This window comes from Phyllostomus hastatus, unplaced genomic scaffold (assembly GCF_019186645.2).
Source record: "Phyllostomus hastatus isolate PE091 unplaced genomic scaffold, TTU_PhHast_1.1 phas_scaffold_1066, whole genome shotgun sequence".
NCBI lineage: Eukaryota > Metazoa > Chordata > Mammalia > Chiroptera > Phyllostomidae > Phyllostomus > Phyllostomus hastatus.
Window position 1 is genome coordinate 12769388 of NW_025334004.1, and position 16089 is coordinate 12785476.

Here is a 16089-nt window from a genome sequence, read left to right on the forward strand (position 1 = left end):
TAGCTCCTCATCACCTCTGTTCTTTAACAGCCAGGCTTCTACAGAATAGCCTAGATAAACAGTTCTTACACTTTTGATCTCAGGACCCCTTTACACTAAAAAATTCTTAGTAACACCAAAGTGCTTTTCAGGAATTAAGCTGAGAAACCTTTTTCAAACATTTATTCATTTAAAAATAAGAACAAACTATTAACATTTTCATTAAAAATAACTAGTTTCCTAAAAAAAAATAACTAGTGAGAATACTGGCATTGTTTTACATTTTTTCAAATTATTTTAGTGTCACTACTGATCTCACCAGAAAAGTCTTAAGCATTCAGAAGCTGACAAATTTTAGTTATGGATATGAGTTTTCTTAAATTCTGATTCTTTGCTTGAAACATGGAATTTTATCATTGATAGCTAACACTGCCACTTTCTTTCCTTAAAGTGACAGTTATGTTTCATTAATTTTTGAGAAAATATCTGCCTCATACCTAAATCTGAATAACCAGTTTGTCTGACAGTCATTTGTTTAAGTAAAAATGGTGTTCTATTAAAGTCAGTCCATCAGCAATGTAAACAATTGCTGAAGTGCTTTTCCTTAAGACAACCATCATACCTCAGTATGTAGCAGAAGCACTTACGAAACCTTCCATTTCATCACACAGAAGATTAAAAAGACATGTACTCAAGGGCTGAGAGTTAAATAAAATTTTTAATGCTTTATCAAGGACACTTAAATGAAACTGGCATTTTTTAAAAACTGTAACTGCTTGGTTGTGAAAAGTATAATAACTTCTAGCATAGTTTGGTGCTAGCGCCTTGATTCATGACAATTAAGGTGCAAGCCATTTACCCATCAAATGCTTTGCAGCATCAGTGAAAATGTCAACATAGTGAAAAAGGCAAAAAACACTGTAGTATTATGAAAACAGTTTTGACATCACTGACTCCAAGAAAAGGTTTCAGAGATCATGAGCCATACTTTGTGAACTGTTGGTCTAGAATGACTTCTCCATTTCCTCCTGAGCTCACTACAATCTGGTTTCTGTTACCAATAGGCCAAGATCACATATATTTCACCAAAATCACAATGATGTCCAAACTGCTTAGACCAATAAATATTTTAATTATCATTTTTATTACCTACACTTCTGTAGCATTTCATCCTACTGATTACCTTCTTTTTGAAACCGTCTTATTCCTATAATATCATCCATTCCCTCTACATAGTCTGACATTTCTCAATCTTCTTTGAAGGCTCTCTGCTTCTATCCATTTCTTGAATGTTGGTATTCCCTAGGATTCCATTCATTCTTGTCTTTCTTATTCAACCTACTTTTTCAGGATGATGACTTTATTTCTATGGCTAATTACTCTCATAATAGCTAAATATCTAGCTCGGACTACTCTACTAAATCCACATGCATACATATATATGTGTGTATATATGTGTGTGTGTGTGCAGGTCCTTAAATAATGTAGTTTCATTCAACATCATTTCATTATAAAGTTGATTAAGATGCCATAGAAAATTAACTTTTGTTTCAGTCAAGCAGCCTATGGTAAAATAGGTTTCATTATATGTCATTTTGCTTAAAGTCACAGAACCTACTGATGACATTGAGGCTTTCCTGTACATATATACATCTATGTATCTGATACTGTTTATTAGACATCACACTTAAATGTTCCACTGACACCTTAATATCAACATGTATGAAAATGAACTCATCTTTCCCCATCAAGTCTGCCACCCTTCCTTTACTTCCTATTATGGTAAGTGGCCCTACCACGCACCCAGCTACCCTATCCAGAACCTTAGGGGGCATCCATGACTCCTTAACTCCATCTGCAGCACCTATGTTCAAACCATCAACCCACACTATCAGTTCTACCTCCTAAATATCTCTTGCCCTTACCATCCTCTTTGCCCCACTGTCACAGTGTAGCCTTTCTGCCTTAGCTCATGGCCGATTCTATACTGAGCTATGATTATTTCATCACCTTGTAACCAATGCTCCCGTCTCTAGCCTAATTTAACCACAGTTTAATCCATTATCAACACGCTACCAGAGAAGTATTTCTAAAATGCTGATCTGATCATGCCATTCCCTTGCTTTAAAATTTTTTAAGGGTTCTCTTTACCATCATGATGAAATCCAAACTCACTACCATGACACACCGGATCCTTTATGATCCAGCCATATCTTTCTCCTCATGAAACTACAATCCAGTCACAAGGCGCTTCCTCAAACACACTAAGTGCTACACGTGCGTGTCCTCATCTGTTATACTTGTATATCAAGAGCTGACCTCCTTTCACCTAGCCACTACGACTGATCCTTTAAGGCCTTCAAGGCTCATCTCATACTTCATCTCCTACAGGACATCTCCTCTAACCATCCCTCACCCTAGTCGGGGGAGAGGTGCCTAGTTTGCATGTACTTCATAAATGTTTGTAGAAATAAATTGAACAAACTCCCCTACAATAAAAACTATGTAGAAAAGATCATGTTACTTGTTAAATATAACTTCATATATATATTTGTATGTTTGTAAATTTTAAAGCATAAATTATTGTGGGTTTTGTTTTGTTTTTACAATTTAAATATATAACAAATTAGGGCACAGACTTCCCCTTTTATTATTTTTTTTCCTATAACCCTTCAAATCAAATCAGGTTTTTTTTGAGATATGGTAATTTTTTCTTTTTTTTAATTTTATTCTAATCATTGTTCAAGTACAGTTTTCTCCCTTTTACTCCCAATCCAGTCCACCCACCAACCCTCCCCACTTCCCTCCCATTACCACCCCCCCCCTAGTTTTTGTCCATGTGTCCTTTAAATTTGTTCCTCTAAACCCTTCCCATTCTCCCCTGAAATTCCCTCTTCTCTCCCCTCTGGTCACTATCAGCCTGTCCTCTATTTCAGTGTCTTTGGTTATATTTCGCTTGTTTCTTTGTTTTGTTGTTTAGGTTCCTGTTAAAGGTGAGATCATGTGGTATTTGTCTTTCACTGCCTGGCTTATTTTGCTTAGCATAATGCTCTCCAGATCCATCCATGCTGTTACAAAGGGTAGGAGCTCCTTCTTTCTTTCTGCTGCATAGAATTCCATTGTGTAAATGTACCATAGTTTTTTGATCCATTCATTTACTGATGGGCATCTAGGTTGCTTCCAGCACCTAGCTATTGTAAATTGTGCTGCTATGAACATTTTGGGGTGCATAGGTTCTTTTGGATTGGTGTTTTAGTGTTCTTAGGATATAGTCCCAGCAGTGGAATTGCTGGGTTAGAAGGCAGATCCATTTTTAGTTTTCTGAGGAAGTTCCATACTGCTTTCCATAGTGGTTGTACCAGTCTGCAGTCCCACCAACAGTGCACTAGGGTCCCCTTTTCTCCACAAGCTCTCCAACACTTGTTGTTTGTTGCTTTGTTTATGATGGCCATTCTGACTGGTGTGAAGTGATATCTCATTGTGGTTTTAATTTGCATCTCTCTGATAGCTAGCGATATTGAACATCGTTTCATGTGTCTTTGGATTTTCTGTATGTCCTCCTTGGAGAAGTATCTGTTCAAGTCCTTTGCCCATTTTTTAATTGGGTTCCTTGTCTTCTTAGAGTGCAGTCGTGTAAGTTCTTTATATATTTTGGAGATTAAACCCTTGTCTGAGGTATCATTGGCAAATATGTTTTCCCATACAGTTGGTTCTCTTTTTATTTTGATACTGTTTTCTTTAGCTGTGCAGAAGCTTTTTATTTTGATGAGGTCCCGTTTGTTTATTCTTTCCTTTATGTCCCTTGCTCTATGGGACAGGTCAGTAAAAAAGTTTCTGCGTGAAATATCTGAGATTTTCCTACCTACGTTCTCCTCTAAGACTTTAATGGTGTCACGTTTCATATTTAAGTCTTTTATCTATCTTGAATTTATTTTTGCATAAGGTGTAAGTTGGTGCTCCAAAACAAATCAGTTTTTAACTGAAGGATAATCTTGCAGGTACATAATACTTTATAGTTTATAAAGCATTTTCATAAACATCCTCTCAAATACAATTCCACATGCGTTCACTGAGTTAAGAAAGCTAGATTTCAACCCCACTTTGCAGAAAATAGAAAGGAGATGGAAAGAGATTAGGTAATTTGCCAAAGTCACTTGGACAGTAAAATGCCCAGTCTGGAAGTCAAGCCTTTCAATTCTCAATCCAGTGCTCTTTTCGGCTGACCATGCTCTATATTTAGCAGATGTTCAAAAGGAATTGTTTTGCCAAAGACATAAGCAATCAGTGACCAGGTGTAGATGAAAGCAACATTTTCAAGGTAAGCTGCTTCAGCCTAGCACATGGGCCTTCTCTTTGACCATTCCACACCTGAACCTGTAGCATCACCTTCCTTCCTACCAACCTCTCTAATCTTAAGCAGCAGTTATTTTTTTCCACCTTTCCACACATTTTCTTGCTTCCCCTTCCCCTTCTTTGAGTTCTTTTTTTTTCTGTTTCATTCCTTCCTTTCATTTCTCTTCAAAATATTTTCCATCTCAATTTTCTTGCAACTTTGCCTTCCTAATCTCTTAAATTCTCACAAACTAAAAGCTGTCAGACCATAAACATCTCAATGGAAATACCAAAACTGGAATTTCTTCTGCAGCTTGTTTAAAATCTAATCCCTAGGGGCAGACGGGAGTATAAAAGAACTAAATGGTAATTGGAAAAAAATACAATAAAGATTAAATAAATAAAAAAATCCAGTCCCCAGGATCTGTGAGGCTAATGATGGTTTCCTAAAATGCCTTTGAGTACTGCGATGGAAGTGTCTTACCTGAAGGTCTGTGCTTTAACTGCTTATATAGATCAATGGCGCTCTGTTCCCTGGACAAAAGAGAAAACATGTTTCTATGTGAAGATAATTTAATGACTCCAATAATCCACAACTTGAACAATATTATTTGAAGAGAGTAATGATCCAATTTTAAAGCAAGTACACATTGCCAATGAATATTTAACACAGAATTTCATTGAATAATAAGCAAGATCTTAAAATGCAAAATTTAGTATACTTCTTATCTGCTGTGGTCTACCACCACAAATCCTATCTGATGCTTGCACCAGAAACTAAGACAAAAATTATGGCCTGCGATTGGATAAAAAAATCTGAAATTTCTAATCCAAACATTTAGGAAGTTAACCTCACTTACTCATTTAGAGCATTTACCAGACAATACCTTAGGCCAGAAGTAGGGAAACAGTTTATAAGTTAGAATACTTAAAACATTCTTAACACACACATGAAAATTCTTTGATTAAAACAGCAAAGGTTAACTCAAAGAGTTATTTCTAAGATTGCTGGTGACTAAGAAAATACTTCCTTTTTATTTAGTTTTTATTTTTTTATTATTATTATTTTTTAAGATTTTATTTATTTTTAGAGAGAAGGGAAGGGACAGAAAGAGGGAGAGAAAATTCAATGTGTGGCTGCCTCTCCTGCGCCCCCTACTGGGGACCTGGCCTGCAACCCAGGCATGTGCCCTGACTGGGAATCAAACTGGCGACCCTTCGGTTCATAGTCCAGCGCTCAAACCACTGAGCCACACCAGCCAGGGCCTTCCTTTTTAAGTATTTGAGAAAAGGAGAACTACAGACTATAACTACATATAGGCTTGATGTGCCAGATGTACACAGAAAGAACACTCTGCTGCAAAAAATTATAAAGACCAATACCAACGACATGAATATGCCCTTACAAAGTTTCCATCAAGTCTCCCTGACGTCTTCCGTAAGGGCTTTTCTGTAGCTCCATGATTTCAGTGTGCAGGCACATGATCTGATCCTCCAGATATCCAATGACACCTATCTACAAAATGATGAAACATAACAGAAATGACAGGCTCGCCATCATACGACACAGAGAAGAACTCAGACAAAGAACGACTTGCTGCTGCAGGAGGAGAACTAAATAATTTAATACAAAACAGTGACTTTGTTCAAGCCTTTTTTATCTTTCAGATTCTATAATCTTTCACATGAGAACATACTTATTCCTATGCTTCTCACTTTTCTCTCATGATAAGACTACTAGCATTTGCTTTTTCCTCCTGAGAAGCAAAAAGATATGTGTCACTAACAAGACTAAGGAAAAAATGGCCATAAAACCACGGCATCTCAGTTCTGTGATTTTCGTTGCCTCCTGTTCCTGACTGCCTTGAAATACAGATGCAGAAAGATAAAGATACTGGATTTCCCACCCCAGGATACCAATTGCCCCACCTGTGTCCTCAGAGTAAGTTCTGACACCAAGGACAGGAACAATTTAGTGGGACAGATGTAAGGAAGGAATTTGTTAGAGAGAATAACCTCTACCTAGCACGACTATATGTTTATTGTCAAACCTGCATAATTTTGAGAGTGAAGGATAGTACTGTTGATAATTATGAAGACAGGTATAAACACACTTTCCTAGGTAAACCAGGATGTGGGGCCATACTATCTAAACCAGACATAAAAATATCAATGATAATTGCCGTTTATTATTTATCCCCATTTAATCTGCACCCCTTACTATAAAAAGGTAGAGTCCTCATAATATAATAAGAAAATGAAGCTCACTGAGGTTTCAGTTCACTCTCATTTGTCCAACACCCTTATTTTTACCCACTATGGTACTTCCCTCCAGATACACAAAACATCTACTAGATATTTGTCTGATACTGAAATGACATGAAAAATACTCTACATACCAAAGCCAAAGGAAGTTTCTAAGGGAGACTTCAGAAATAAACAAACACGTAGAATGAACTTAGTAACTTTACCTCAGCATAGTGGATAGCCTTTTCTTCCATTTCCTTCCATGCTTTTAACATTTTTTCTGAAGCTGAAAAAAAAAGTCCTAATTAGTTACCTCAGAAACAGTCATAATTTTAATTACGACCTACCCACCTCCTTGCCATACCGACATCAAAAAATAGTGTTATGGGTTGAATTGTTCTCCCCAAAAGTTATGTTGAAGTCCTAAAGCAGTAAGTGCATCAGAATGTGCCCTTATTTGGAAATAGGGTCAGTGCAGATAGTTGGCTGTATTAAGATGAGGTCATTCTGGAGTAGGTGGACCCTTAGTCCAGTAGGACTAGTGTCCCCAGAAGAGACACAGGGACACAGACATATGAAGGCAGAGCTCCATTCGACAACAGAGGCAGGGGGTAAGGTGCTACAGCTGCAAGCCAGGAAATGGCAAGGACTGCTAATAAACCACCAAGAGGCCAGGAAGAAGCAAGGGAGGATTCCTCTCCACAGGTTCAGAGGAATCATGGCCTTGCACACACCTTGATATTAGACTTTTAGCCTATGGAACTGTGAAATGATAAATTTCTGTTATATTAAACCACCCAGTTTACAGTAAATTGTTATGGCAGCCCTAGGACACTAACACAGATGGTTTTCCCTTTTTAAAAAAGAAAATTATTCAAGTGACACATGAAAATGATATTTTTAAAAAATCAAACAGTATGAAAGGATATAAAAAGAAAACCCTCTCTTCCTCCTCTCCACCCTATGGGATCTTGTTTAATCATCTGTTATAAAGACACATACCCTTTCCTTCAGAAATGAGACCATCTATACTTACCTTTCTTTCTTTCCCAACTTAAAACATCACTGCCACTGAAAATCCAGATGATCTAACTTCAGTCTTTTTAAACAGCCATATAATATATACAATTAACAAGTGAAAGATAATTTGCTGAAATAATTATGTTTTGCCATTCACCAGAATGCCCATAATATACACAACTAGACATAAAACACTAATCACAACCAGGTTTAATAGGTAACTTTACTCACACAACTGGACACTGCTGATCATTTGTTCTAAGATAAATGTACCCTGTTCAAGACAAGTATACAAACAGGATTTGTTTCCCCCCCAAAAGGATTTATTTCAATGAAAAAAATCAGAAATGTTTGTGGTGACCTCTTCAGTTTATTTGATTTTAGGTCTGCTTTTTACATTTGTTTAGTATATCTGAAAGGAGATAGCTTGAAGTGAAATATGAAAAACTGGAGGCTGTGTACAATAAGTAGTGGGACTACACAGTAGGTGGTTTGGGAAAAAAAAACACAGAATTATTTGTGTTATTATTTACAAAAAGGTAAGTAGTTTGGTATTTCCCTGGCTATGAAGTCATCCCAATATGGATTTTGTATCTGTTTTTCTAGTAGCTTGAAAATCACATGTTCTGTCCTAGCTGGTGCAGTTCAGTGGATTGAATGCCGGCCTGCAAACCAGAAGGTCACCAGTTTGAGTCCCAGTTAGGGCGCATGCCTGGGTTACGGACCAGATCCCCACTTGGGGGCACGCGAGAGGCAACCAAGCAACATTTGTCTTTGCACATCGATGTTTCTCTACCTTTCTCCCTCCCTCCTGTCCTCTTTCTCTAAAAATATGTTTAAAAAAAAAAAGGAAGAAAATCACAAATTCTTAAATCATTTTTGTAATTTTCTGGAGCTAACCAGCTTTAGTCCAATTGCGGGGGGGTGGGGTGTGCAGGGGTGAAGACCCTGTAAAGTTGCTCAGGTAAAGGTTAAAAAAAAAGCTGACATTCAAAACAAACATGGTTTATGAAGATTTGAGGTGCCCTGTCTCTTGTTCTCATGTTGAACATAGAGAAACGACAGGCTGTGAGGCAGAAGGTAAAGTAGCAGGTGGCTTCAAAAGACTAGATACTTCTTTCAAACACATTACCCAGAAACTTACATATCCCGTAAGTCATCTGCTCACTGTATCTTTCCAAGTCAAGCTGAATGCTTTTGTGAAAAAACTCCAGTTTAGCCTTCAGTTGCTGAGATGCTGAGATCAAAGCATTCTTCATTTTTGTCAAGTTAGTATTATATCTCAGAAGACTTAACCTAAACCACAAACAAACAAACAAAAATCAACATTTCATAAACACTGGACAAAAATTTAAAAACTTAAGTTGACATTGGCCCAAAGCCTAAGTTTCTATTATCAATCTATGAGAAAGGGCTGATCTCTAGAACCTGGTCCCTAAAGGCTTTCTGCCTGTGGTAACAATTTCCTTTATAATAGGATGTTCTGCTCAGGAACTACTTTCAAGCCATTGGAATTGGGTAGTTTCAGACCATTAATAAGAATTCTACAAGTCGGACCAGAATATTATATTTCAAATTGTTCTGATATTTTAGTATTGCATGGAACACTGATTAGTGTAAACTGGCAAAACAAATTCCTGAACATTAACGTGCATGACACTGCCCCTGTAAACAACAGAATCAGCTTACATTGCTGCTCTCTGCCCCTGAAAGAGTCTGCTGTAGTCTTCTTTCAGCCCAGACACATAGTGCACTGCTTCAGCCCATACTTTACGCAGCTGTATAACTGGAAGCTGTATTTTGCTGTCTCGTACTATATGTAGGAAGATGGAAAAAAGACAGGAGTTATTTTTAAGATTTTAGAGTTCAATAATCACTCTTGTGATTTCCAGTCCTTGCAAATACCATTCCCACAGATGCTAGAAAAACCACTTGTTACAGTTTTATTCAGTTCAATACACATTTACTGAGCTCCTGCAATACATTAACTCTGTTCCAGATACAAGGGGAAATAAAAATGAGTAAGACATAATCACCACATAATCACAAAGCTGGGATTATTCCTGTATCTGTCTTTTTTTGTCCTGCTTTCCTCCAACGTGGAACACTGTTTTTTATCTCTCTAATATAAATTATTTATGTATTTCCATTTTTAAATCAAGTCCCATCTCTTCCACAATCTACTACAGCCTCTGCTGATTCTGAATAATAAATTTTATCTCCTGCACTACCAGCCAAACTTCAGGAAAGCATAAGAGGTAAACAGCATTTTAATAAGATATGCTTCTTTCAATGCCAAACTTATAAAATTATCTATTTATGATTTTCTTGCTCTTTCTTTGGTAAAGAGAATGCTACTGTCTAAAATCATGACACGTATATATGTTAAGTGCAATGAAATCCCATTTTAATATGATTAAAATTTCAGTAATTATGAAATTATGTGGATTTTCTCCAAGAATGAAAGAGAGTCATCCTGTACTTTAAGGAGGCAATTATATTGTTATTCTTTTCCAATGCAAACCTTCAGAGAAAGGTTGGTAAAGTAGGGGTCATAATGAGAAAACAAATTATTTGAAGCAGACTTCAAAAATATAAAGTTACATACATATCTAGAAAAATCTTTGCCTCCTCTAATAATTATTAATAGCGTCAATTAATTTTCTTTTTATATATCCACACTTGCTCCTGAAGCTTCCTACAATAGCCAAAACAAAAACATAAAACACTTTTTAAAAAGAGTCTGGGAGGGAAGCCTGACCAAAATACACAAACACACTCTGAAAAAATGAAGTCTGAAAGGGCCTAAGAAATTATATCACAGTAGCAAGAAGCACACCTACTGTCCAGATCTTGGTTTCTAATACTGTTCTCCGATAAAGGAACCAGAGCCTTAGAAAAAGGGCTGATTTTAGGACTGGGCAGGAAATATACAAGATGGGCCTGGAGTACATTGTAGTGCTATGAAGTAAGGAAGTGCTAAAAAAAGAAAACCCACATTGATGAGGCGAGTAAGAGGCACAGGAAGCCAAATAAAAGATCTCCTAATGGCCAAAGCTGCAACAGTTTGAACAAAATAAATAAACTAGTATTGGATTATAATCCAAAATATAAAATAAAATCCATGAATCTATACTGATATAATAATTGAATAAGTTAATACGTGAAAGACAAGAGACAAATCTCATGTGCACAAGAATTCCAAATAAATTATGTAGATGTTCAAAGGAACATCTTAACAGAAGGGAAGCATCACTTCCCACTCCTTCATTGTGGCTTTGACATAGTGACCTCCTTGCAAGGAGTACGGCATGGACGGGGAAGGGCAGGGAGACTAACCTGCATGGCGGAGAAACCTGACAAGCAGTCGAGGACCACACCAGCAGTCATGCGCCATGCCGACAGTGCGCACCCTTCATAAAATGTAACGAAAATGGCGCTTCCGTGATCTTTCTCTCAAAAACCCATAATCCTCATCTCATCATGAGGGGAAAAAAATCAGATAAACTGCAACAGTGGGGTGTTGCTACAAAATACTTGACCGGTACTCCTCAAAACAGTCAAAGTAATCAAAAACAAGCAAAGTCTGAGAAACTGTCACAGTGGAGAGAAGCCTACGGAGACACGACAACTAAATGCAATGTGGTACCTAGGATGAGATCCTGGAACAAAAAACACACCACCAGGGGAAAACTAAGGAGATCTGAATAAAGGACAGACTGCAGTTAATAGTAAGTAGCGGTTTATGTATGGTAACAAAATGTACTATACTAGTATGTTAGAAATGGGGAAAACTATGTGTGTGGGCGAGAGGATAACATGAGAACTCTGCATTACCCTTGCTCATTTTTTCTGTAAATCTGTCCTAAAAAAAAACTAACAAAAAGGTAACAGAGAAAAGATTAAATAATTTTAGCCCTTATACACAATTTTGTTCTTGATTTTACAATTTTATGCCTGATTTTAGTTTGAGGTAGACAGAGACTGACCACTACCTTCTTCAAAAGAAAAGAATAATTCTCACAGGATAAATGAAAACACTTGAACATGAAGCAGTATTCATAGGATAAAATGAAATACTTGAACATGCTTAAATAATGGAGGAGAAACTAAAAAGTAGGCTTAATGAATAATGGAGACTCATTCTTTTATCTGTGAGAGGCCTATCCTCAAGAAAGCTGTCTTTTCCCACATGTGGGATCTGGTGGTAATTTAAAACCTACCTTTTCACCTTTCAAACTATAGAAATCCATTTTTCACCACAAATAGCTGAAGTATGAGATATAGAAAAAAAAAACCACCAAGGACCATTTCCACTAATCATGTTAAATCAAATTATATTACTTCAGGTTAAATCTCGGTCAGTAATGGAGTAGACTTACCAATATAATTTACACAATCAGATAAACTTCTGGAAGCAAATGGTCCTTCATACACAGTCTTACTTTTATCAAACAAATAAACCATATAGCTATCACAGCCTCTCTAAAAAAGAAAGAAACAACTTTTAAAAACATCCTTGAAAATTCCCCAAGTAGTTAAGTACCAAATTTCCTTCTCTGAAATGCAAATGAACAAAGTCAATGTTCATCAGCCTACCTCTTACAGATTTAAGGTCTAAGCTTTTGTTTAGAAAAAATAAATAACTTTGATATGGGCTAAAATGAAAAACAATCACCAGATGCAAGAGGACAAAACCAAAAAAAGTCGTAACAATGTATATGCACACAATGGGAACACACTCAGTAATCCGAAGGAATGAAGTATAGATACACGCTACGACAAGGATGAACCTCAGAAACATAACCCTGCGTGCAGACAGTCTGACACAAGGGACTACAGGCTATAAGGGTCATTTATAGGAAATGTTCAGAAAAGGAAAATCTACAGATATGGAAAGTAAATCAGTGACTGCCTGATTTAAGGCAGGGTGGGTGGAGTGGAGATTAATAGTTAAAGGACATGAACAACCTTACTGAGATGGAAATGTTTTAAAACTGATTTATGGTGATGGACACACAAGTAGGTAAATTTACTAAAACAAAACACCGAATTGTACACTTGAAATGGGTAAATTATATAACATACAAAATACGACTCAATAAAGTCAAATAAAAAAATGAGTCGACCACAGTCATATTTTACCATCCATCTATCCTCTGGCAAAGCCTATGAGACCGCTGATCTAATTTCAAGATTTTAGGCTTCAACTACAAAAAGGGAAAAAAAGAGGAAGGAGAGAACTAGCACCAAAGAGAAAGTCATACCAAGTTTAAAATAACAAATGTTTCACTTCTATTTTGTTCACCTGGTAAAGCAGTTAAGAGAAATGAGTAGAATAAAACTAAAAGAATTATAAGATGTGTATCACCCCCCAAAGAATTCCAAATGTACATCCAAACATGCAGAGTATGCAACCCCTCCATGCAAACAGATTTCTTATATTCTTCTAAGTATACTAGAATTTTCTTACTACTCCATCTAGTACACATTGAGAGGCTGGTTTCCGAGGATCAAGAGAAATTCCCGTCTCTGAAAGAAGCTCTTGGGAAGCAGTGTTTATTCCAGTTTCACGCTCAATACGAGACTGCAGTGAATGAAGACTTTCATCAGGTGGTAAAAGAAAAGAAATTATCTTTGCAGAAGTCATATTTAGGATGTGTACTATCTGTATAAACAAGAAAAAAAGAGACATGATATTAACCATCTGCTACATAAAAAGATTCAATGTTAGATACCAAATGGATTATGAGCAAAAGGCATTATCTCTGTACTATACAGGTTCAATCATTTTCCAAATTGAAATCTCCTTTTATAATTATAAAATGACATCTGGAAATGGAAAAGTTTACTTTCCTACTACAAGAGATGTTAATTCCAAGAAGTAAAATTTTGAAGTTCTAGGGATGCACAAAAACCCCAATTAAAAAACAAAACGAGAAGTGGGTGGGTAGAGGTGGAAGATGGTATAAGGGGGATAAATGAAAAATATATTAAAAAATCAAAACAAAAACAAATAAACAAACAAACCCAACACATTTATTCTGAGAAGCATATCTCAGACCTGGAAGGAAACATTCCCATTCATGAAGTGCCTAGTAGATGCCAACTACAGAGTTAAGTGCTTTAAGTATAATGTAACATCCCCTTAAATAGTTTAGTTATATTTAACATAACACCCTGTAATCAGATCTTCTAATCTCCATTTTAGCAAAAAAAATTCAGAGCTCTGAGGGATCACATAGCTGATAACTGGTAAAGCTTAGATCTGAACTCCAGTCTGTCTAACTACCTTACATTGTTCCAAAAAATAATCATGATAGAAGAGCTAGGCCTCTCTTTAAACAGGAAGTAGCATTGTTATCCTCATTTTTCAGATAACAAAACCAAATCCCAGAGCAGTGATCTGCCTAAGGGCCCAAAGTTAGTTAAGAAAATAAATAGTTGTATTAGTTTTACCTAAAGACCCACAGAAAGTAGGCAGTCTAATACAGGCCAACTTAAGTGTGAAACTGAGTTAGGTGGGGCTCTACACAGATAACTACAGATGGCCACTCAGTTAATGGTCAGTCTTTTGAATAACATGATTTTAAATTCTCCTCCCCTCCACTACAGCTTGGATAAGCTATACAAAATGAATAAGCTATGTTTCTCCAGTGTCTCACGTTGACAGAGGACAGGAATGGGCAGAGTAGGTTAATAATAATAATAGTAAATAATACAATAATTGGACATTCAGCCAAGACGGAGGTGTAGGTAGATACACTCTGCCTCCTCACACAACCAAAAGAAGTACAACAGCAAATTTAAAAACAAGAAGTTACCAGAAATGCCAGAAAATCAAATTGTATGGTTGTATGGAATTCCAACAACCAAGGAGTTAAAGAAGAAACATTCATCCAGACGGGCAGGAGGGGCAGAGAGGGGCAGGCGAGGCAGAGAGGATGCACTGCAAGGCAGCGGCTGGAGGACCGGGCAGTCCCACACTGGCAGGCGGATAAACAGGGAGGTACAACTGGGGAGTGAGACAGACCACACTACTCAGGGTTCCAGCCAGGGGAAATAAAGCCTCAAAACCTCTGGCTGTATGGATGCAAAATAAAGGAAGAAGTGAAGGTTATACAAAGCGAAATAAAGGAAAATATACAAGAAGCCAACACTGAAGGTAAGGAAATGGTGACTCAAACCAATGGTTTGGAACAGAAGAAAGAAATAAATGTTTAACTGGAACAAAAGGAAGAAACAAGATTTCAAAAATATGAGGAGAGGCTTGGGAACCTCTGGGACAACTTTAAACCTTCTGACATCCGAATCACAGGGGTGCCAGAAGGCGAAGAGGAAGAGCAACAAATTGAAAACTTATTTGAAAAAATAATGAAGGAGAATTCCCCCAATCTGGCAAAGGAAATAAACTTCGAGGAAGTCTAGGAAGCCCAGAGAGTCCCCAAGAATTTGGACCTAAGGAAGGACACACCATAGCACATCATAACTGCATTACCCAAGAATAAAGATAAGGAGAGAATCTTAAAAGCAGCAACAGAAAAGGAGACAGTTGCCGACAAAGGAGTTCCCATAAGACTATCAGCTGATTTCTCAAAAGAAACTTTGAGGGTAAGAAGGGGCTGGAAAGAAGTATTCAAAGTAATGAAAAGCAAGGACCTCCATCCAAGATTACTCTATCCCTCAAAGCTATCATTTAGAATGGAAGGGCAGATAAAGTGCTTCTCAGATAAGGTCAAGTTAAAGGAGTTCATCATCACATCACCAAGCCCTTATTCTATGAAATGTTAAAGGGACTTATGTAAGAAAAAGAAGATGATCAAAACTATGTACAGTAAAATGATAACAAATTCACAACTATCAACAGCTGAACCTAAAATAAAAAACTACAACAAAATCAAAATCAATCTAAGCAAACAACTAGAACAGGAACAGAATCACAGTAATGGACATCACATGGAGGGTTATCAGCAGGGAGGGGGAGAGGGGAAATGGGGGAAGGTACATGAAATAAGAAGCACAAATAGTAGGTACAAAATAGAAAGGAGGAGGTTAAGAATAGTATAGGAAACAGAGAAGCCAAAGAACTTGTATGTATGACCCATGGACATGAACTAAAGGGTGGGGAATGCTGGTGGGGGTGCAGAGCAGAGGGTAATAGAAGGGAGAAAACAAATGGGACAACTGTAATAGCATAATCAATAAAAAAATATTTTTAAAAAATAATAATACAGTAACTAATAAATAATAAAAGAATAAACTTTGCATACTCCCAACTGTAAACCTAATTTTGTCCACCTGTGTATACAAATGATTAAAATTATCTCTACTGAAAATGCTTAGTACAGAGGTAAAGCATTAACTTTGCTTTAACACATAATAAATTTTATGTTTAAAAAAGGTGGGGAGAAGAGAAGGAAATCTTCCAAGTTGACATGGATGTACATACAATACAATTATAAAAATCCTAAGGTGAACATTTACTTTTATACAGGGTATGTGTTAAACTAG

The 16089-nt window shown here is 36.8% G+C and overlaps 1 protein-coding gene across 3 annotated transcripts in view; it reads right to left on the reverse strand.

The window, feature by feature from the left end:
• The window catches only part of CHUK (component of inhibitor of nuclear factor kappa B kinase complex), a 51285-nt gene that overhangs the window by 17362 nt on the left and 17834 nt on the right, over positions 1 to 16089 (reverse strand). For 2 of the 3 annotated variants that reach the window (XM_045853736.1, XM_045853734.1), the window contains exons 10-16: positions 13052 to 13246; positions 11961 to 12063; positions 9268 to 9391; positions 8723 to 8874; positions 6783 to 6844; positions 5718 to 5827; positions 4796 to 4845 (exon numbers count right to left, since the gene is read on the reverse strand). In XM_045853736.1, the coding sequence (XP_045709692.1) occupies positions 4796 to 4845; positions 5718 to 5827; positions 6783 to 6844; positions 8723 to 8874; positions 9268 to 9391; positions 11961 to 12063; positions 13052 to 13246 (796 nt within the window). The remainder of the gene's footprint in view (positions 1 to 4795; positions 4846 to 5717; positions 5828 to 6782; positions 6845 to 8722; positions 8875 to 9267; positions 9392 to 11960; positions 12064 to 13051; positions 13247 to 16089) is intronic. The other variant, XM_045853735.1, reaches the window with a different exon arrangement.